The following is a 22,770-nucleotide window of genomic DNA, read 5'->3' as shown; positions in this document are numbered from 1 at the left end:
TCAACCTTGCTGAAGAAAGAGACTCACCCTGGTACATTACCGGGGATTTCAACGACCTCCTCAGCAATGACGAGAAAACAGGAGGCAATGAACGACCGGAAGGATCCTTTGCTGACATGCGCACTTTCTTTGCGGAAGGAGACCTTTTTGATATTCAACATACAGGGGATTCCCTTTCATGGAGAGGACAACGAGGAGATGATTTGGTTCGCTGCAGACTCGATCGCGCAGCTGCAAACTCTAAATGGGCGGAGAGATTCCCAACAGCGAGATGTGTTTACCTTCCATACGAAGCATCAGATCATAAGCCCCTGATTTCAGTTTTTGAACCGTGCAAGAAGAGGCGCCGAGGGTTATTCAGATATGATCGCCGTCTAAAGGATAACCCCGAAGTAACGTTACTGATCCGAGAGACCTGGCAAGCTGCTAGAGCAAAGTCTATTTCGGAGAGGATAGGATTGGTGCGAGGAGCTATATCGAGATGGAACAAAACGAAACAGAGCAACAGCCGCATAGTGATCGAGAGAAAGCGAGAGGAACTGGAAACGGCACTAACAAGTCCTCTAAACGACACAGAACTTATCCAAAAAATCTCCAGCGACCTGAAAGCGGCCTATAAATCAGAAGAAGCATACTGGAGGCAAAGGAGTAGATTGCTGTGGTTAAGGCTGGGCGACCGGAACTCGGGTTTCTTTCATGCTACAACAAAAAACAGGAGACGAGCAAATTCCTTCTCGGTGATAGAGGACCTCGATGGGAATCCAGTTTATAAGGAGGATCAGATTGCCAAGGTCATAGTGCAATATTTTGACAACCTGTTTACCAGCACCGCAGGAGAACGAGCAGAAGTGGTAACCGCAGCTCTCCAACCGAAGGTTTCTACGGAGGAGAATGAGAGACTCATAAAGATCCCAGACGCCGGGGAGATAAGAACGGCAGTGTTCTCAATTCATGCTGATAAGGCACCAGGCCCGGACGGGTTTTCAGCGGGTTTTTTCCACTCAAACTGGGACACTATTGGACCGGATATCATAGAGGAAATCCAAGGTTTCTTTGTCACGGCGAAGCTCCCAGCGAAGATCAATGATACCTTCGTCCGATTAATCCCAAAGGTACATAGCCCGCAGACAGTCGCTGAATATAGACCGATCGCTCTATGCAACGTGTACTACAAGATCATCTCCAAGATCCTAACAAAACGACTGCAGCCTCTCCTCTCTTCAATCATCTCGGAAAACCAATCGGCCTTTGTTCCCGGGAGAGCCATATCGGACAATGTTCTCATCACCCACGAAGTTCTCCACTTCCTCCAAACTTCCAAAGCAGAGAAGATTTGCTCAATGGCTGTGAAAACAGACATGAGTAAAGCATATGACAGGCTAGAATGGGAGTTTATCCAACTCGTCCTTGAAAGATTGGGATTCCATCCGACATGGATAGAGTGGATAATGGAATGTGTCTCTTCAGTTACCTACGCCTTCCTCATCAACGGCTCGCCTAGAGGAAGAGTTAAACCGAGCCGGGGTATCCGTCAAGGAGATCCCCTCTCACCATACTTGTTCATTCTGTGTGGGGAAGTACTCTCGGGGTTGTGTAACAGAGCACAAATAGAGGGAGAGATGATGGGTGTCCGAGTGGCACGAGGCAGTCCGCAAGTGAACCACCTTCTCTTCGCGGACGACACTATGTTCTTTACTAGAGCAAATGCGGAAAGCGCAACAGCCCTCAAGCGGATCCTACAGCGGTATGAAACCGCCTCAGGACAGTGCATTAACACTGATAAATCGTCAGTCACTTTCTCCCGTAAAGCACCAGCATCACTGAAATCAAGCATGAAGAATATCTTGAGCATTCAAAAAGAGGGAGGGGTCGGAAAGTACCTTGGTTTGCCCGAGAGCTTTGGACGGAAGAAAAAAGATTTATTCTCGTCAATCATTGACAGAATTGTGGTGAAAGCAAAGGGGTGGTCGAATAAATATCTTACGACAGCGGGGAAGATGGTGATGCTCCAAAGTGTCCTATCTCCCATCCCATCTCACGCGATGTCTTGCTTTAAACTGCCTGTCTCACTATGTAAGCGCATTCAATCAGCTTTAACTGGTTTTTGGTGGGGTGATAAAGATGGGAAGAGGAAAATGGCATGGGTCTCTTGGGAGAAAATGACACAACCAAAGTCTGAAGGAGGCCTCGGTTTCAAAGATTTCCAGAGCTTCAATGATGCGTTCTTGGCAAAACTAAGTTGGAGATTAATTCACAACCCGACTTGTCTCCTGAGCAGAGTCCTGATGGGAAAATACTTTCCGGAGACCTCGTTCCTACAGGCTACACACAAATCAGTGGAATCTCATGGCTGGCAAGGACTCTTGATTGGCAGAGACCTCATTCTGAGCAATGCAGGCTGGGCAGTCGGTAATGGGAAATCTATACTCCTATGGAGTGATCCATGGCTGAGCTGCTCGACTCAGACTAGGCCAATGGGCCCACCTCCAATGACCCAGCTAAACCTCACGGTTGACTGCCTCCTCCTACCTGATGGCTCAGAGTGGAACGTGAACGAAATAAGAAGGTTATTGCCGCATGAAGAGAGCAAGATCCTAAGCCTGAAACCGAGCAAAACGGGGGCGCCGGATAAGCTTATCTGGTTAGGAAATGAGTCTGGAGAGTACAGCACTAAATCAGGCTACAGAATGGCGCTTCGTATTTCAAGGGAGACAATTGAAGAACCGGAAACAGAAAACTTTGACTGGACTGCTGGAATTTGGAAGCTCCACACAGCACCAAAAATCAAGTTATTCCTGTGGAAACTATTTCGAGGAGCTCTCCCAGTTGGCGAATGCCTAGCAATTCGCAACATCACGACAACACCACACTGTAAGAGGTGTAACACCCTTGAATCTATGAATCATCTTTTTCTTCACTGTGGAATGGCACAACGGGTCTGGAAATTGGCCCCTTTCACGCACTGCATTGATACAAGAGGATTGATAGATTTGTCTGGTTGTTGGGATTCCCTCTACAAATCCACTTGCCTTCCACCTACGGGAGTAAGCTCCGGACAACTGGCCCCTTGGATCCTCTGGTTTCTATGGCTTGCAAGGAATGACTACATTTTCAACAATAAGGAGACAACCCCAGAAGCGATCATGACAAAGGCGATAGCTGCGGCCCGGGAATGGCTGACGGAACAAGGAGACAACAAGGGCCCAACCCCTAATCAAGGAACAAAGACTCCAGCCTGCACCAACAATTCTGGCTCAACACTGATACAATCAGACGCGGCGTGGAGAGAAGATCTCCAACTGGCGGGACTTGGCTGGACCTTTAGCGGCCAGGACGTCAGATCATCCTTCCTTGCTCATTGTCATTTCGTCAACTCTCCCATTGTGGCTGAGGGGCTAGCGCTGAGGGAAGCTCTAGCTTGTGGTATTGAAAAAGGCCTCCGACAGGTGCGGTGTGAATCAGACTCTTCAAAACTGATTACTGCAATCAACAAAGGCTCCCCGGTGGCGGAAATCTACGGCATTGTCGCTGACATTCGTTGTTTAGCTTTAGCTTTTGATTCTATCTCTTTTTGCTGGATTCAGCGTAGTAGAAACAAGGACGCCGATGCTTTGGCAAAGCAGGCCCTGTGGAATGAATCCATTGTAATAGCTCCCTCAAACATTGGAGTTTAAAAATGAATGAAAAGTTGGTGTTACAAAAAAAAAAGAAAATGGATTGTAAGAAGGAAGATGCACTCCGTAGAGGCCCATGGCTCGAAGAAGAAGATGAACGGCTAGTAAAGTTCGTTACCCTTTTGGGAGAACGTCGTTGGGATTCTTTAGCTAGAGTTTCGGGTACACTTTGAAACATTTCTTGTGTTGCTTTCCCAAAATAGAAAGTTTCCATATGTCTAAGCATATGTTTAATTTGTTTGATTGTTTTGATCATATTTAGGCTTGAAGAGGAGTGGTAAGAGTTGCAGGCTAAGGTGGATGAACTATCTGAATCCGAGTCTGAAGTGTGGACCAATGAGCCAAGAAGAAGAAATTATCATCTTTCAGCTCCATGCTCTCTGGGGCAACAAGTAAGAGACAAGAAAACACATATAAAGCTTCAACGATTGTATTTTGAGTTTGGACTAAATATTGTATATCAATAGGTGGTCAAATATTGCAAGAAGATTACCCGGTAGGACTGATAACCAGATTAAGAACTACTGGAGGACTCATTTAAGAAAGAAAATGGACGCTCAAAACTATGGTAGATATATATACACACACTTATATCAATCTTTCAACGTTGAATACATATATGTTAAATTTAGATCAACATTAGTGATGTGTTTTCTTGCAGATAAGATCATTGACTGGAGAGGAAATAAAGGTGAAGAATTGTTGCACAAGTATAAGGAAACTGAGATCATGTGGACAAGGACGAAGACTCGAGAACATGGCTTTGATGAAACTGTGAAGGAATATAAGCAGAAAAACATGGAAAGTGATAAAGAAACCAATGGTGTTATTTGCGAAACAGAGCGCTTCGGTGTTATGAATTCACCATATGAAAACCGAATTATAGATTTGATATCCAAAAGTGACGCAAATATATTTGAAGACCATGGCAGCAGTAGTACTGACAACAATATTAATATCAACGTTGGTTCTTGGTGGTTTCAAGAGATTATGGACTTCGAAGAGTTCTCATGCTCTCTATGGTCATAGTTTAATAGTTTGTTTCTTGAATATATGATGAAACGTCTTCTAAAGTTACAACTTACAATTGTTACATCTCTTGTCATGACGTGTCATATGATTGAATTCTATAAAACTATAGTGAACATAATGTCCAACCTTGCGACGCGTCGGTTGGGTACAATTGAACTCAATTTAATCATTCTTCAAAATGAAATTTGAATGGTAACTTGAAAGTTCAAATTAATCATAGAATCTACTGTACTCAGTAAATTATGTCAAAGTCGAATCTAATATTGTTAGTATTCACAGGATACAATTTTCACTAAATAACAAAAACAAAGAAGGTAATACACATTCCCATCATAACAAACTAAATAAATAAATATATAAATAAAATAAATAAATATAGCCCTGATGTGTGTGATCAGGACATGTTATACACATCAGCAAACACACGAGAAGAATGGATGAAAAACTACTAGTTCTTTTTGGTCAACATTCTTGGTTGATATCTTTATGAGCTCTATCTTTAATCTGAACTAAATTAGTTATTTATTGTACTTCTGTGCCGGATGATTTGCTATAAATGTTAACAATTATAATTATTTACGGAAAAAAGTAAATAATGTTCACTATAGTAAATTACAATATGAAGTGTAGATGCATGTATGAAACGCCCTCTTGTATAAAATTATGAAACACACAAAAGGAAGAAGATAGTAAATAAATCTTGTTAGTTATGTAAATAAATATAGGATGTATTTTCACAGGAATACTACAAAGTCAGGGTTTACATGTATGCAAAATATGACGGGACACACTGACACACGTGGTATTTACGTAAAAAAATAACTAATTCTATTAAAAAGAGCTATGAGGTCAAATAAAACAAGAATGTGTTTTGTAAACGATCTTTTTCTTGTTCCTTGATTAAATAAGTAAATTCATGTTACACCATCATGAACATTTGGGTTGGAAAGAAAACATTTGGGGTGAAGAAGTGAAAATGACCAAATACGATAACAAATTGAGCATGAAAGCTAAAACTATAACCGAAAAAGATAACCGGTTAGTTGAACCGGTGCCAGACATTTCATCCGTATAGTCATTATAAGAATCTAAACCGCCATTACCTTCGGATCCAGTAGTAGTCCACATCCCCAGATTGTTGTTCCTGAACAACCACACAACCTCAGTTAGCTCCATTTGGCTCTTCAGGGTTAATGAGCGTGATTGTGAAATTAGACAAAAGAAAAAGGATAAAGTTAAAGGCAAAAGTAGTAGAAAACAAAATAACATACACAAAAGAGTACAGAGACATAGATATAATACGATTTATATGGTGTACTGGTAATAAATAAAGAATCAAAGTGTTTTTTCTTTGTTAAAAAGCATTGTATATTTGTCAAAAGGAAAAGTTGGCTAAGAGTGATTGATTTGTATGGTAAAATGTAGAATCCAAACCTGCCGCCAACTCCAAGAACGCCTGAATGAAATGTGATTTGGTCGATGAACGAGGCCGATTTAGGCTCGATGCTATACGCCTTCTCGTACCTCATTTCTGCACCTTCTCCAGACGCCACGAAGAAGGCTCCATTAACCAAAATGTCTCCCTCAGATCGCCAGTTCCACCCTTTCCACTCACCGTCCGGCGTTTCAACTCTTTTAGTCACCTACACAATATTGATTTTGTTTCTTGATGTTAGTGTTATCACGCATACTATCTATTATACTAACATATAATAATAATCTTTTTGTTGTTTCTAATTATCAGATTACCTAAAATGGTCTGACCAATATTGTTGAGTGAAGTGTGTTTAGTTACCTCTTTGGCAAACGGGTTGGATGGGGCGGTAAAGCGGTTACCCTGACTATTAATTGTCGGGTTACCGCTACCGCCAATCGCATACATTTCCCATTGAGTAAAATCATTGTTAACCACATGAATGTATCCACGTCTACACCTTGGCATCCTTTGAATCAATTTCTCTCCAAAGTGATTGAAAGCAATGGTTACCTGAAAAGAAATCACAGAAACATTTATCACATTTTAAAATATATAAAGTAAAATTGATTAGTCATTATAAAAATGTTTATGGACTATTTAGTGTACCTGCATGCCACTGTCTGGCTCGTAGTGGTCGCTGTGACCAAGCAGCATGACTTCATTGTGGTGTGAGAAGAAGTTGTTCGATATTGTAATCCCGGTAGATCCCATCACAGCATCTATCAGACCATCTTTACATCTTGAGAGAGAACAATGGTCGATCCATATGTCCTTTGATCCGAAGATGGAGATACCATCACCGTCCGATTTAGTTCTGAATCCATAATGCGTTGGACTTGACCGCACGTTAGTATTACCTAGTGAAAGCATGCACAGACAATTACAGAATACTTTAATGAATAATAACCAATAAGTGCAAATACATTTCACTTCAAGACGAACGTTATTTACTTCTTTTTAACAATGCTTTTATGCATATTCAATAAATGCTGGTAATCAAATTCAAAACACGTCTATTTTCTTGAGTGTGAAAACATCAATGAATTGAGAAGAAAAATTATGTACACCAAAAGGTAGGTACCTACTAAAATATTTTGGCCAGGATAATAATTATCTTTAGGAAGAAAATAAAAAGAGTTAAAACACTTATTGGCTGTAATAAGGAGTAATTAAAAATTACCGGACTGGTAGCAATGGTGGATATGAATGTTGTGAATGATAACATTGGAGATATATTGAAGAGTGATGCAGCCACCACCAACAATATGAACATTAGCTCCTCTTCCATCAAGAGTCTTGTAACTATTGAATATTAACTCTTGCTTTAATTTTATCATCATGTTGCTTGGGAACACTATCCACAATGGCTCTACTTGTATCACTCCGTATCTGTCACCAAAACAGGAAAGGTTTAAAATTACAAATGCTTCAAAAGCAGAACACTTCATTGGCCAAGAAAATAATAATACTTCAAAAAGCCATAGATAAGTACTTTCACGGTTCATTTTAAGTATTTTCACATTGTAAACCCGCTTTCTTTGACATTGATAAAGATTTCCCAAATAATTCCAAGTTGTGGAGGTCTCACATATACAGGCCTGTGAAACGTTGTTTTTAGCTCCCCAAATTTTTGAAAATTTTTTATATAGTCATAAATCTTTTAATTCTATTAAAAATGTTTTTAATTAAAATTTAAAAAATATTTTAAATCTTCTAAATTTCAGAGCATCAACAATACGGGGCCTTAAAACTGCCTCTTAAAAAAAATTAAAATCATGCGGGTTCCACCATTATTCTTAGAGCTGTCTCATCTACCTCTTCTGTAAGAGGCGAGTTTGGGAGAATTTTGTCATTTTTGCAGGTTTCACTGATACGTGGCGGTCCGTGATTTTTTTTTTTTTTAAATCAGACATAAAAAAAATCCCTAAAAGCCTTTTACGGTTAATGATGCTCTCAGATCTGGGGTCCTGGGAGATCCCAACACTTGTCTTATTTTAGGGCCAGTGGGAGTTTCCTACTAAAAGGAGGGCTTATTTGAAAATTTCCTGATATAGTGGGGTCGGGTACGTAATAGATTGGTGTGGTGCATGTGAATAAATGATGTTAAACACCGAGCAAAAAAGTTGTTGTGGAATGGATAGATAAATGGAGCCTAGACAGAATTTTATTTCACAGAGGATTTTAATTTAATTCTCAAAGTGTATTAAGTAGTGGGGTTCAGGGTTTTAAATAATAGTGACAAGTTTAAAATAAAGAGTATCGTGTTGTTAACAAACGAGTATTAGAGCATCCGCATTAGAGGTTCAGAGAAGGGGATCACATGCTTTACGAACAAAAAAAAATATAAAAAAAAAGCAAAATCCATGAGCTCAGCTCCTATCGCCTCTTCTGCATGATACCCTCTCTCCTAAAGTTCATCACTGTAGCACGGGCTCCACGACACGTGGCGGCCCGCGATTGGTCTAAATTTTTTTTTTTTTTCTAAAAAAACCGAAAAAAAAAGAAAAAAATTTAGTAATAAAAAATTGAAAAATTGAATCCCAAAGGGGAGTTCACTAATGCTCTTGCTCTTAAAATCTAAAGATGATATCTTTCACTTGAACCACTAGAAACCAAGACATTGTTGTCTATTTGTTACATGACTTTCTGACATTCCCGGTTTAGCCGGCTAACAAAAAGGTACCTGAGAGTGCCCGGTTTAGGCTCGACAGCATCATCGTCGGAAGAATCAGTGACGAAGTAAAACCGACCGCCTTTGCCTCCCAATGCGTACTGTCCGAACCCGATTCCGCAATCGGCTAGCCCTTGTCGGTTATTGGGCCAGTTCGGGTCGCATTTCCAACAGTCGTCGATTGGATTTCCAGTGAAGCACGGGTTTGAACCGGTTTGGTCCGTCGTGTCCATAGCTTGACGTCTCGACAGAGAGGCATTAACTCTCCTGTTAAACAATTAAACCGGATAATTACAGTCGGTACGGTTAAACCGGAAAATGAGAAGTAAAAGACAAAGACTATAGAAACAGAGAAATTCAAGATTCACAAGAACACACGAGAGAAGCTTTCCAAATGTAAAACTCAGATGTACCTATGAACATCATGAGCGACTAGTTCTGGGTCGGGATGCGGTAAGAGAAGAAGAGTTTTGTTGAGCATGGCTAAACTCATGTATGGAACGAACAGAGAAAGAGACAAGAAGAGTACAATGCAGCTTCTTTGAAGCATCATTGTAAAACAACAAAACTGACTTTAGGGTTTTGGAGGTTTTTAGGATTTAGGGTTTACTCTTAGTTAAAGGCTTAAAGGTGAGAGAAGAAGATAGTTGTTGAGTGGGACATGACTGGTTCTTCTTCCTCTTCTCTGTTTACTCACCAGTGTCTGTGAGTGGCTTTTTAGAGTGTGGTTTTGCTTTTGTAATTGTGGCTTTTCTTGGCTTTTGTATTTTTTTTATTTTTATTTTGTTCCTTTGGACGAGGAGAGAGAGTTTGTTCAGAAAAAAAAAAAAGAGGAGAGAGGGAAGGTTGTTTTGAACTGATAGTCTCGAGAAGTGAGAATCTGCTTGTCTCGAGGAAACGGTCTTCACTTTCTCTTAAAACAGAGACATGAAAAAAAAATGGTATGAGTATATCCATAGGCTTCAACAGATTTAACAAAACAAACGGTTGGCTTTGATGTTTGAATCCCTTCGTCAGGTTTTCATTACCGAAATGACATGACGTTACAATAAAATTCTCACGAGCTATTAGCTATATAGTATGAATCTTGGTTGTTTTCTTGTTGACCAGAAAAAATGGTTTCGTTTAGCTGGTGTCATCAAGCTTGTCAGAAACATATTATTCCATAATTTCCGTGCATGATATTAAACACAAAGACATTTAAGTGTACATATCACTTTACCTATCTTCTTGTTGAAAATTTTGTGTATACATAGGAAATTTAGATCTTATTTACATTGAACATTTCAATACCAATACGAATGTGCTCTAACATTCATCAAGTAGGCGACATGCGACTTCTATGAAGCGCAACTTTTATTTCGTTTGTAGACACACACGCGCACAACAGTTATACATGAGTGTGTGTTTGTTAAATATACATCGTGAAAGACTTTGAAAAATTAGGATTGTTTAAATGGGCGTGATTGTAAGATTATTATTAAAGTTGATGTTAGATTTACTAATGTGAGCTAAGTGTAGGGTAACATTACGTGATGTTAGGCGGCATCTTTGGAGGAGAAAAAAAAAAAGAAACAACATTTGGTATAGACTTTGCCTCCTAACATGTCCAATAAGATCATTGTTACCAATCATAATGTCTAAAAAGGTCCTTGCTTGCATTATTTTCCACGAACGACGGCATGAATTCATTGAAACGCCTACATTACGTAAAGTAATCTTCTTTAATCAACTTTTGTAATAGTTTGCATATGTTGTCATGAATTTGTAATTATCCAGACTTATCATTTAGATTTAGCATCACTTCTTCATTATATATATCGTCATGGTATCCTAGTGTTTCTTTTTTTCTTTTTTCTTTTATTACTTTTGGGTGTTTTAGAAAAAGCATACACATTGTTAGTATATGAAAATCTTGATAGATATATGTTATATAACCACTTAGATATTATTGAAGAAGTTCTAGAGATTAGGATATTAATCTCTAGGCATTTATCATATAAACTCAACAACGGAAAAAGCAAATTATCCAGCAATCACTATCCCATGGCTCAAGAGAGCCAACGCTTAATTAGTATCGGTGAATGAGTTGCTTAGATGCACCCGGGTTCTTCGAATAATACTGGACCTCAGCCTGTTAAAAATAGAAGAAAACGTATTAGAGATTTTGCATTATAGTACCATTGTAAATGTATTCTTTGAACTAAAGAACAGTAATGTACCTTGCGGACTCCTGTTATGGCAACTAAAAGATTTTGTCCTAGTAATTCGTGGAGGACTTTATCTTTCTCCAGAGCTTCAACAGCTTCTGAGAGCGTTTCAGGAAGTCTATTCAATGTAGCAGCCACATCTGCCGGGTTTGTATCTGATGTTTCATTACACAAAAATGCAAAAGAAATGGTGCCATCTCCTTAATAACTCACCCATAGGGAATAGAAAATATATTTTGAAGTTTTACCTATAGGATCAGGAAGTTGAAGGTGTCGCCGGAGACCATCAATTCCGGCGGCCATAATAATGGCCAAACTAAGGTGAGGATTTGTAGAGCCATCACAAGCTTTTATCTCAAAGTTAGTAACTAAACCATCAGGAGCTCCTGGTGGAGAAGCCGTTCTTATAGCCGCCTCACGGTTCTCCTTGCCCCAGCATTGGAATGCTCCACTAAATGTATTAGGTTGGATTCGGTCATAGCTGAAATTTTAGCAAATATTTAACTTTAGTAACAATCCAAACATTTACTCTAAAAACCCTATGGTTTTAGTTACCTGTTTGGAAGTGGAGCTAGAACTGCAAATATTGAAGGAAGGTGAAACAAAACTCCAGCCATGAACTCTTCTCCAATGGAAGACATTCCATGAGCAGATGATTCATCTGAGGCCGGGAAGACATTTTCACCGTTTTTCCAAAGACTTATATGCACATGTGATCCAGAACCAATATCACATAAATCATACCTGATAAAACACACATACACATGCATTCTTTTATTCCAAATCCTAATGTTAAAGCTTATAATGCAATGGGAGAAGAAACAAACTGACATACTTTGGAACAAAGGTTGCGAGCAACCCATGTTTCCTTGCGACCGATCTTATAACTTCACGTGTGTAAACCAAATTGTCGGCAGCATGGAACGCAATGGTGTGACCTAAAGATACTTCAAACTGACCTTTCCCGGATTCAGCATGAAACTATAAAGAAATATATACCATGTCAAGAACCATGATGTGGTTTTGATACAAGTCTGATCTTTGTAAAGGATTTTTTTGTGACCTGTTCAACTGCGATGTTCAAGGACTCAAGAGCTGGTATAATTTCATGGAAAATCTTAGCTGCAGCATCGTATGAGGATGTAGAACAGTAAGGACCAACTTCAAAAGGCACATAATCTTCTTTCCCTTCCCTTCAAAAAATATTGTGTAGGACAAGTGTTGAGATTATTATGAAACCGATTAGATTGAACAAAGAAACCAAGATTCAAGAAATATATAACCGCATACCGCACAACATTCTTGAGGAGATAAAACTCATTCTCAAAACCAGCGTTCATTACCTAAAAAGGCAAGAAAACTTGGAGTTCAAGGTACTAAAAAGCCAATAAAAGTATCCACAGAGAGAGAGTAGAAGTGTGTATATGGAGAATTTTTTACCAAATCAAATTCATCTTTAAGAACATTTGTGACTCTTCTTAAGGTCTCTCTTGGACAGTAGTCCCATGCTTCACCAGGCTTCAGGAGCATGTCAGCTAAAACCATGCTCTCTTGCTTTGTCCTAATGGTAGTGTTAAATATGACATGATCAATGTAATAAAGTGGAAAAGAAAAAAAATGTTAAGCTAACTGTAGAAAGTACCATGGTATGATCCGCTTGGTTGATAGATCTGGAACCAGTCTAATCTCACCTATACCAGTTAATTTAGACTCTTCTGCCGGTCCATCATAAAATGAAGTCATCCCCATTGATGCATGAGTCAAACCAATACCGTTCTTCTTCACACTTCTGTTAAAACGCTGCGCTTGAACAACCTGTGCAAGAAACGTAACGCTTGTCAAGTTTCTGTGGTTATTAGGGGAAAAAGTCAAGTGAGAAACACTTACACGGCATCTTTGTTGTCCTGATGTATCAACCCAAATAACACGTACAAACGAACTACTATCTTCTTGAACATGAGGCTCCTCAATCTGTGACTTGGGAGATATTCTACTTTGTGGAATAGAAGAACTTGTGTCTACATCTATGTTATAAAATGCAATTGCATTCCGTGATAAAATGTCTTTAGCTGCATCAATAGCTTCCATGAGCGAGAGATCACCACCGACACATGCATCACGCAGTACTAAGAAGATGACCTCTCGTGCTTTCTTTGCACCTGCACAAACCAAAACAGATAAGAACTTTGTTCAAGACTGGAAAACAATACAAAAGAGGTAACAACTTGAACTTACCCAAATAGTAGGTCTCAGGAGTTGCATAGCCATCAGTACTGAACATCACCTGAAAAATCTCTTATGGTTAGTTTTTTTAGTATAAGGATTATGTTAACATAGTGCATTTTACCTTCTTTGTTGAGGCTAAGTGAAGAAGTTCCTTAACAGAAGATACCATACCATGGGCACTAAGTTTTGGAACCGCCAAACCGAAATCAAGGAATACCTTAAGGAAGAACAAAAGATAGATCAAAAATAAGCAAACGACATTGCATAAATAAATGGAGTGTGGATGAAGTAACACCTGAGGATAAACTGAAGACAGATATGATGCTTCCTTTGAGAATGGATAAGATGCATGAAGAAGAACTATACGACACTTTTCAAATCTTTTGTCCTCAAGAAGGGTTCTAAGGTGAAGAGGATTTGACAACCTCAAATCCAAATCCCTGTCACCAAAACTGCTGAGCATAGTGATTACACAAAACACATTCTCAAAAGCTCAGAGCTTAGAATCATTAGAGGACAAAAGATTAACCAAATCTTGCATACCCTGTGTGAATTTGCAAGGGCAAGTCATAACGTTCGGCGACCTCCAAACTAAGAGTAAGAATGTAATCAATCAAGCCCTTGTTTCCAATACGGACAAGCTTTTCAGCTGCATAAAGAAGAGGGACCAATCATTTTACATCTTGATGACTATTGACATACACTACTAGACCAAACCTGCCATGTTCATATTCTTACCTTGCAAGACTTCAACAAGGCCATTTTCAGCAACTTCTTTGCTCACATGAGTATCAATATCCAAACCGCTACGATAAGCAGCGATTGTTTTCAAAGCAACAATCTCTGGAACAAGCGTGTCCACAGTCAAGGTAACAATACAAAAAAAAACACTAAGTAGCCACATTCATTACAATTGTATTAAAAGAAAAGGATATGAATTCAATCTTTCAACAAAGGCTTTGGTGAAAGAATCTAAAGTCCAAGAAGAGTCATCAGGACTTTCTTCGTCGAGGATTTGCTCAGCAAGAGTCTCAATACGCAGTACTCGACCAACATATGGAACAAAGTTTCTGTGCCATTCAGTGTCGTGCTTCTTGTCCAGCTTCAATCCATCATCAATGAGCAGAGCAGAGATTCTTGCTTCATTAAAACACTTGGATGTTAAAGAATGCAAACCCAAGGTTTGACGATGTTTCTCAATAGCTTCCAGAGATACTTCACTGCCATAGAGTTGAGCAACTTCCCTCAGATTCCTCTGTTTCATATAGACAAAGAGATCATGTGTCCTTGTATGTATGTATACCTTTGATAAACAGATGTGACACATGGTATCATCTTATACCTTGAAGGAGAGAGAATGAGGAGCGAAGGATAAAGAGTCTCCGGTGGCCTCCGAGAAAGTTCGGATGAAGGGAAAAGAAGAGTCGAGAGAGACAATGTTGTGAGCGTGAGCATCAACGAGCTCTACTTGATCTATTGCTTCCTTTAACTCCTTAAACTCCATTCTTGAAATAAAAACTCAAAGACTGTTTCTCAAGTAGATGTAACTTTCTCCTCTCCCTGCACGATACGATTTTGACTTTTGGTCACGACAGAGTTTGGTGGAGACTTGTTTACGCAGCCAATAGTCTCAGTCCACGTGTACGTGTTAGGCGATGCGAATAACATTTTCTTGCATGTGCTAGCTCTCTCGAAGTTGGCGTTTTCTGACTTACTAGTTCCCCCCGGTTCATGTCACGTTCTTGTTTTTATAAAATTAGATGGTGCACGTTGCGTCATTATTACCAACCACTCTTGTCCTAACAAACCAACACTCGCCCTCATGCATTATTTTTTTTTCTTGTCTTTTTTTTTTCATTTTCAGTACCTTTTCAGACACAATTTTAATTTCCTATCCGCGTCAGTGTGACAAACCGAATAAGTAGTCGAACAAATGTATGTTTACCAAAGTTTAAGTCACTTTCAGTACTTATTTATGGCAAAAGTGAACTTCTAGACAAGGCCTTTGCCAAGCTTGAAATATATGAAATCGGTTAGTGATTGCAAGCCAGATCTGTTCACTTTCACTGCTCTCATCAGCTGTTTAACTTGCTGCAAACTCTGTCGGTTAATTTGATGTGGTTAAACGCATCGTTCTTGAGATATTGGAGTTAGATGCAGCACGGTTACTTACAGTAGTATTACTGAAGGGAGTGGAAAGGCAGAGGTATGTTTGAGGATCTGAGAAAATGGAGATTCTCTTCCAGATGTTTGTCACGTTTAACTCAGATCGTTGGATGATCATATGGAACCGGCTGTTTAGGTAAAGTTTGAAGTTTGTCCACACTAAGAGGATCACCCACAAGCCTGTAACTTGGGTTTTAGGTTACGGAAGAACGTTTGTTAGCAAGATCACCAGAGCGTAATGGGATATATATTTGGAATAGGCTGTTCATTAGTACAAAAAGATTGAATCTTGATGATCACAACTTAATCAATAATCATAAAACACAGATGAAAACAGATTCAAACTTCATCTTCGACATTTCTAGCTTACCTCTGGCTCACCTTCATATACAATCCCTGTTACACAAAAAAAAAAAAATCACCATCAGACAAAAACGAAACCATTCTAAACAAAACATACACTCTGATTAATCATTGGCATTACATTAGTGGTGTGTATGGTAGCTCCAGTGGTCATGCTGATGGTCTGATCAGGAACAAGCTCAACGTTTAGGCGCTGGAGAAAGACCGCAAGTGCCACTATTGCTTCCATCAATGCAAACTGATCACCTACACATTTCCTAGGCCCTCCACTAAACGGTATAAACCTGGTGAAAACAAAAAACAAAACAAATCATTACCACATCTTCAACCTAATCTAATAACATAACAAGTGTGCTAGTGAGTTTACTTAAAATCTGTGTTTGTTTCGTTAGGGATCGGTCCTTCTAACTCAAAGCGTTCAGGCAGAAACTCTTCAGCTTTCTCCCACACCTTTGGAAACAACAAACACAACACGTTTAGCAGATCAGATAGGTTCCCCTTATATGTTACTACGTGAGAAAAGGAAGGAAGAGAAACGTTACCGCGGATGAACGATGGACGTTATAGACCGAGATCATAATGTCTTGTCCTGTATTAACCTTGTAGTTCCCTGGAAGGATGTCTGGAACTTGAGCTCTTCTAATCAAGACCTACCAAGACACAAAACAAAGATCTATCAGGAGATCAAGTTCATGAAGATTATAGAGAGATGAGAATGATTGCTTACAGGAGGATGAGGGTAAAGACGCATGGACTCGTTAATACAACGAGTGATGTACTTCAACTCCTTTATATCCTCATAAGCCGGGTTTCTCCCGGCTAAAACTCTGTCTACTTCCTCTTGTGCTTTCGCCAATGCAGATGGGCTCTGTTCAAGTTAAGAGGCATACAAAGTTACTCATCAAAGATAAGAAGTGGCTAGGGACGTAGAAGATACCTTACTTAGGAGATAAAGTGTCCAAGTGAGAACAGACCCAGTGGTTTCATGACCTGCAACAAGCATTGAGAGAAGATCATCTCGTAACTGCACACTTGACACCTGAAATAGCCACACAATCCAACATCAGTTTTGCATTTAACAACAATGATAGGCTAACTTTGCATATGGATGAAAAAGGAAAGAAAGTAAAACCTCTTCTCTGCTTGCAAGCAAGAACCGCAAGATACTTGGGTCAGACTCATTCACATACTCTTCATCATTGATTCTTTCACCTTCTCTTTCCACAATCTCTTTGCATTTGGCAATGAGATCCTCAACTGTTTCCCTTATCAAAGTCACAGCCTTTTCAGCTTTCACTTGTCTCGGAACTATCTTACACAATGCATCAATCTGAAACAAAAAAAAACAACCAAGGGCTCAGCACGAATCCAAGTCTACGCCACACAAGAAACAACACAAACTTGCCTTCCAATAGGGTAGAATATCAGTAGAACGAAGCTCAGCTTCTTTGAGAGCAGTGTAAACAGCTTCGATGACAGGACTATCGGTAGTGAGTGAATCGAAGTTGTAGTTGAAAAGCGATAAGCCAATAACGTCGAGAGTTAACTGAGAGAACTTCTCTTCCATGTTCACAGCTTTTCCCTCCACTGCATAAGGCTGCAGCTTCTCAACGAGCCTCTCTGCACTTCTGCAGAACACTCTCTCCACAATCACAGACAAGTACCTCTTGTGAAGTGACGGAACTACCGCTCTTCTCCTCGCCTAACATACACAACAAGAATCAAACGTCAATGGTAGGCCTGGACTAAAACAAATTGGAACCGAACCAAAATAACCAAAATAGACGAAACCATTAAACAGTATTACTATATTTTTATATCCAAAATAACTGAATCAAATCAGAACTGAAATCGAACAAAAATATTAATTATATATACATATCAAAATTAAAATATATATTATTTAAAAATCTATTAATAATACCTAAAAGCATTTTTTTATGGAAAAAAACAAAAAAAATATCTACTACCCAAAATTATTCAAAAGCAACCAGATATTTTTATTTAAAATATCTAAAATAATCCGAATTATACAAAACTACTGAATCATTATAATTACTTGATATTTTACTTGAAATATTAGATATTTTATCCAAATTATTTGAAATAAAAAACAGAACCAAACCCAAAAACCTATTTTCAGTTCTGAAACCAAACCAAACCGAACCAAACCCAAAACTACCTAAATCTAAACCAAACCAATACCAGAAACGACCAATCAAACTGGTACAAAACTAAGCCTCAAAGATTGAATCTTTACCGTCCAAAGAGGTCCCTCTGCGATCGCAAAACCCGACCCGAAGAGGAACTCGGAGACTTCAGCGACTAACCCTTTAGCGTACTTAGGATAGTTTCTGAGAACGTGTTTCGCGATCGCTGGATCGCTGACCACCACGAAGTTACGAGGACCAGCGGCGAGACGGTAGATGGGTCCGTACTCGTTCATCCATTTGTAGAGCGGCAAGAAGAGAGCTCCTCCGAGAAGCTCCGAGACGTCGTCCAGCTTCGCGCTCGCTATTGGTATACCTGAATCGTCGTTTTCGCCCGAGGTGATGGTGCGAGTGAGTGACGTGAGCCAATCGGGGCTGACCCACGACGTGGTCTCGGATTTGGGTTTGGGTTTTGGTTTAGGTTTCTCAATGGAGGCTTTGATGGAGACGAATCTGGGTTTAGGAGAGGGAAAAGGTTTGGACTTTGCAGTGAAGAGAGACGAGAAAGAGGAGGGAGATTGGAGAAAGAGAGAAGACTCCATCTTCTTTCTCGTAAATGTTGTATTATATTTTATGTTACTCTGTTTCAGCCCATTGGTGAGCTCTGTTTGAAGCTTCTGCGCAGAAATATTCGACTCTGTTTGTGTGTAGAAACGCGAGCCTTTAAGCGTGGATAAGGAAGATGGTGAATGAAACGCTGTCGTTCAGTGAAGCTAAATATGGTTTTTCAGAACAAGGACAAAAGTCTCGTATGCTATACAAAACAAAAAAAAAACAATCTCACGTGCTCTTAATAAATCTAGAGAAATTTACTTTCATAGACACTATGAGTTTCCAATTTTCATTAGACTGATGGACACACTTTATGTGTGGTGAGTAGCCAGTATACCTTTCAACTAGAGATGGTAATTATGAATCTGGATCGCGAGTCTGGCCCGTAAAAAACTGTCGCGGTACGGTATTGGAACGTGATTTTCTAGGCCTGAATATCGTGATTTTCTAGGTCCGCAAATTTGCAGACCTCGGAAGACGAGTATTTGCGGGACTGGATCTTTTGCGGGATGGACCAAAACGGATCATGCAGAATTACATGGATCCGTATTTTTTTTCTTCATTTCTTATTTTACCTGAAAAAAAACGAGAAGGAGGGCAAGAAGAAAGCGATTCTTGTGAATTTTCCCCCATAAAACATAAGGAGTTCTGACGATGATGATTCGAGCTCCGGTGATGATGATTTGAGCTCCAGCGATGACGACTCCAGCTCCAACGATGACGATTCGAGCTTTGGCGGTGTTTTGATTTGGTTTTCTCTTTTTATTACACACAACTATGAATTGCTTTATTACAATGTGATATTTCTTGCTTAAGTTGATTGGTTTTGTTTTCAGTATTGTGAAATAGTGTTTTTCTTAAATTAAATTTGGGTACAATGGCGTTGTTTAGGAGAAACGTTAGTTGTATATCACATCATTTGTATATATAATTTGGCAAAGTGGTTCACTAATTTTTTTGCAATCCAAATAATTAAAAAGAGAGATGGTTTGATGAAAATATACAACACTTGAGCCAAATTATTACAAAGAAAACAACTCAATCAGATTCAAACTCAACAAAAGCTTATGCTGATAACAAAAGAAGGCTTTTAACTCAAGAACGCAAGCACAAACAGAGCTTTGTGACATTAATTTTGATAAGGCTTTAGTGTAGCTTAATGATTTCTCTTCAACTCTCTTATAAAACTCTTCTACTTGAACATTTATGAAAGAAGCTGTAGCAGTCGGTTTAATAAGGAGGTGTCCCTCGGGACGGTCCGCGAAAGCCTATATATTTTTCAGTACGAGTTTGGGCCGGCATTTTGAAAATCACAACCCGCACGAAACATACCCGTTGTAACCCGCTCGACGATTAATCCACCGCGATACAAGACAAAGCAGGATGGATAAACCTGTTTGACATCTCTACTTTCAACCATCTCTCTTTCTCTCGTTACTTCATTTGGTGAGCCAAAACTGAGCTGATTTTAATTCTTTTTTTTTCAATTTCGAAAACTTTATCTCTTTCCCAATCTTAATTTCTAATCGCACTCTCTCGTTACAAATCTTTCTTTTACAAATCTTTTTGATGTCGGTGGCTCCTCTCCTCAACATCCATCCAAATCCAAACAACACCAGTTACAAGAATCCTAATCCCTTCCTAGTCTAAACATAACTTTTGTCTATTCTTTCAATCGATTTTTTGTGTCTGCTCTAATCTCTATAATCTCCACCAATAAGAGCTTCTTCGAAGACACGCTTAACAATTATGATATGGCTTATAGCTATTATGACATAGATAATCACATTTAATGTTAATTTATATCTTTTAGAAAAAAAAATTCGATAAACTTTTTACAATATGGTAATAATTTATATACTATTATTTCTCAATATAACAATAAATAATATAATGATAAAAATATAAAAAGCATTTTTACAATTTTTGAAATATTTTTTTATAATTATACAATTTTTATTACTAAAACAGTTCTTTAAAAATTTATGAAAATTTTTAAACATATATATAAGTTAATACCATTAGTCTCCTTTTGATATCTAATTTTTTTTGGAAATACTATTTAGTTTTATATTATTTTTTAATTTTATACAAATTGATTGAATATATTTTAATAAACAACTAGATTTTGACCCGCGCTTTCAAAGCGCGGGTTTATTTTTTATTTTTTTTCAATTGACAAATATTTAGTAAATGTCATATTTTCATATATTTGTGTTTTATTTTATAAAAGACCTACACTTTTTATCTTTATTTATCGTATTTCATATTAAATGACTATTTCTGTTTAAAAAATTAAACTTTATTTCTTTAATGAATTAAGTTGGTATAACTCTGATAAATTAATTTTATTATGTGGTTAATATTTTAATAAAAAGTTGTATACTTTTAATAAAGATTTATACTGTTCAATGAAAAAATTCAATATTTTTATGAATGCTTAAATTATATTAAAAAAAGAAAAAAAAATTAAGAATAGTTGAAAAAAAATTATTTGAACTTGGACTCAATGGCCCAAAGGAAAAAAAAATGGGAGAATTGGATCTGATTTCTTAATCGGCTCAAATAGCCCAAGAGAGATCTAATATGGGCTGGATCCGGAAAAAATGACTCAATATAGATTTGTTATTAATATTATTTGATTGCCTTTAATGAAACATGTAATATTAGTAAATAAAAGGTATGGTAAGGTAAAAAATGACAATAGGATCTTGGTTTAATAGGATCTTTTTATCTTTATTTATCGTATTTCATTTTAAATGACTATTTCTGTTTAAAAAATTAAACTTTATTTCTTTAATGAATTAAGTTGGTATAACTCTGATAAATTAATTTTATTATGTGGTTAATATTTTAATAAAAAGTTGTATACTTTTAATAAAGATTTATACTTTTCAATGAAAAAAATCAATATTTTTATGAATGCTTAAATTATATTAAAAAAAGAAAAAAAAAATAATTAAGAATAGTTGAAAAAAAATTATTTGAACTTGGACTCAATGGCCCAAAGGAAAAAAAAATGGGAGAATTGGATCTGATTTCTTAATCGGCTCAAATAGCCCAAGAGAGATCTAATATGGGCTGGATCCGAAAAAAATGACTCAATATAGATTTGTTATTAATATTATTTGATTGCCTTTAATGAAACATGCAATATTAGTAAATAAAAGGTATGGTAAGGTAAAAAATGACAATAGGATCTTGGTTTAATAGTATAGATGGATAAAAATCTATCTAAGATGCTGTTTGTCTGCCAGGAACCAGCATGTTATGAATGGTTAGCTGTTGTTAGGGAACTGCTATGCCCGCCTCCTGAGCAGTATGGCGCAATATGTGCTTGGTGCTGAAGATCTTCAGACTCCTATTAAAAAGGTTGGTGATAGCGTAAAGCATGTGAAAACTAACGACAGGTTTGATGAACTCAAGACACAACTTCAAACCCATTCTACGAAAGATCTCCGTATTGATAACCAAACGAAATGGGCCGCCTCTGAACACAAGGAAGTGTTTTCTTGTCTGGGGAATTGTGATCTTGAATATAAAATTTCAACGTCTCCTGAAGAATGGAGAAAGATTGAGGTGCTTTGCTCGTGCTTGAAGATTCTTTTTGACGCGGCTAGTGTTTTGACTGGCCCAACCCGGTTGACAGCAAACGATCTGTATCATGAAATGACAAAGCTTCAGCTAGAGCTAAGCCACGCAGCCATGAGTGAAGAAGCAGATGTCAGAGATATGGCGAGCCCATTAAGAGAGAAGTTTGATGAGTACTGGAGAGGATGTGTCCTGCTACTGGCGGTTGCTGTTGTTATGGATCCACGCTTCAAGATGAAGCTTATTGAGTTTAGTTTCTCTAAGGCTTGTGGGGAAGATGCAGAAAAATGGATCAGGAGTGTTGATGATGCTGTACATGATCTGTACCATGACTATGCTGAACAGAGTCATTCCTTGTTGGAGGCTTAAGTGGGCCACGGGAATGATGGCTTTTCTGAAACAGAAGTTCACTTTCATCCTGAATACAACCTTTCAAACGAGCTTTCACATGATCAAATATATGAACATCCTGGAGGAGATAGCAATCTGCTGAATGAAAAGCCAAGAGACCATGCTTTAAATGGTCAACAAGTTGCCCAGACTGAGGAGACCCAGGAACTTCCATGTGAGAGTCATCCAATATGAAGCAGACCATGCT

At 38.3% G+C, this 22,770-nt stretch overlaps 4 protein-coding genes across 7 annotated transcripts; 1 reads left to right on the top strand and 3 right to left on the bottom strand.

Annotated features, from left to right (window-relative positions):
• Positions 1 to 3,712: 3,712 nt before the first annotated feature.
• On the top strand, positions 3,713 to 4,703 carry LOC106357449 (transcription factor MYB27-like). The gene is made up of 4 exons (XM_013797119.2): positions 3,713 to 3,836; positions 3,937 to 4,066; positions 4,142 to 4,242; positions 4,336 to 4,703. The coding sequence occupies exons 1-4, from the start codon at positions 3,713 to 3,715 to the stop codon at positions 4,701 to 4,703; spliced, it is 723 nt and encodes a 240-aa protein (XP_013652573.2).
• An 870-nt stretch (positions 4,704 to 5,573) lies between these two features.
• LOC106356689 (probable pectate lyase 12) lies at positions 5,574 to 9,736 on the bottom strand. Its single transcript, XM_013796424.3, has 7 exons — positions 9,268 to 9,736; positions 8,867 to 9,121; positions 7,364 to 7,572; positions 6,790 to 7,040; positions 6,502 to 6,693; positions 6,141 to 6,349; positions 5,574 to 5,850 (listed from the first exon to the last, which is right to left on the bottom strand). The coding sequence occupies exons 1-7, from the start codon at positions 9,405 to 9,407 to the stop codon at positions 5,634 to 5,636; spliced, it is 1,473 nt and encodes a 490-aa protein (XP_013651878.2). The 5' UTR covers positions 9,408 to 9,736; the 3' UTR covers positions 5,574 to 5,633.
• Positions 9,737 to 10,781: 1,045 nt separating this feature from the next.
• Positions 10,782 to 15,450, bottom strand: LOC106356690 (protein fluG). 4 transcript variants are annotated; one of them, XM_022697561.2, is made up of 17 exons: positions 14,594 to 15,450; positions 14,226 to 14,510; positions 14,029 to 14,144; positions 13,834 to 13,939; positions 13,586 to 13,742; positions 13,412 to 13,507; positions 13,300 to 13,348; positions 12,952 to 13,223; positions 12,707 to 12,879; positions 12,505 to 12,625; positions 12,355 to 12,407; positions 12,128 to 12,257; positions 11,900 to 12,045; positions 11,620 to 11,808; positions 11,313 to 11,545; positions 11,077 to 11,219; positions 10,782 to 10,988 (listed from the first exon to the last, which is right to left on the bottom strand). In XM_022697561.2, exons 1-17 carry the CDS (start codon positions 14,743 to 14,745, stop codon positions 10,926 to 10,928), a joined length of 2,484 nt encoding a protein of 827 aa, XP_022553282.2. In that variant the 5' UTR covers positions 14,746 to 15,450; the 3' UTR covers positions 10,782 to 10,925. The 4 variants fall into 4 exon arrangements, with proteins under 4 accessions (XP_022553282.2, XP_022553278.2, XP_048592949.1 ...); XM_022697557.2 differs by having other exon boundaries at positions 14,226 to 14,545; positions 14,633 to 15,450; XM_048736992.1 differs by having other exon boundaries at positions 13,586 to 13,730; positions 14,226 to 14,545; positions 14,633 to 15,450.
• A 237-nt stretch (positions 15,451 to 15,687) lies between these two features.
• On the bottom strand, positions 15,688 to 18,780 carry LOC106352760 (carotene epsilon-monooxygenase, chloroplastic). The gene is made up of 9 exons (XM_022697564.2): positions 18,080 to 18,780; positions 17,225 to 17,521; positions 16,952 to 17,149; positions 16,757 to 16,858; positions 16,547 to 16,687; positions 16,362 to 16,469; positions 16,187 to 16,269; positions 15,941 to 16,103; positions 15,688 to 15,852 (listed from the first exon to the last, which is right to left on the bottom strand). The coding sequence occupies exons 1-9, from the start codon at positions 18,569 to 18,571 to the stop codon at positions 15,823 to 15,825; spliced, it is 1,614 nt and encodes a 537-aa protein (XP_022553285.2). The 5' UTR covers positions 18,572 to 18,780; the 3' UTR covers positions 15,688 to 15,822.
• Positions 18,781 to 22,770: the final 3,990 nt, after the last annotated feature.

This window comes from Brassica napus, chromosome A7, assembly GCF_020379485.1.
Source record: "Brassica napus cultivar Da-Ae chromosome A7, Da-Ae, whole genome shotgun sequence".
NCBI classification, from domain to species: domain Eukaryota; kingdom Viridiplantae; phylum Streptophyta; class Magnoliopsida; order Brassicales; family Brassicaceae; genus Brassica; species Brassica napus.
The sequence above is the reverse complement of the archived record's forward strand: the minus strand, read 5'-3'. Positions and strand labels throughout refer to the sequence as shown.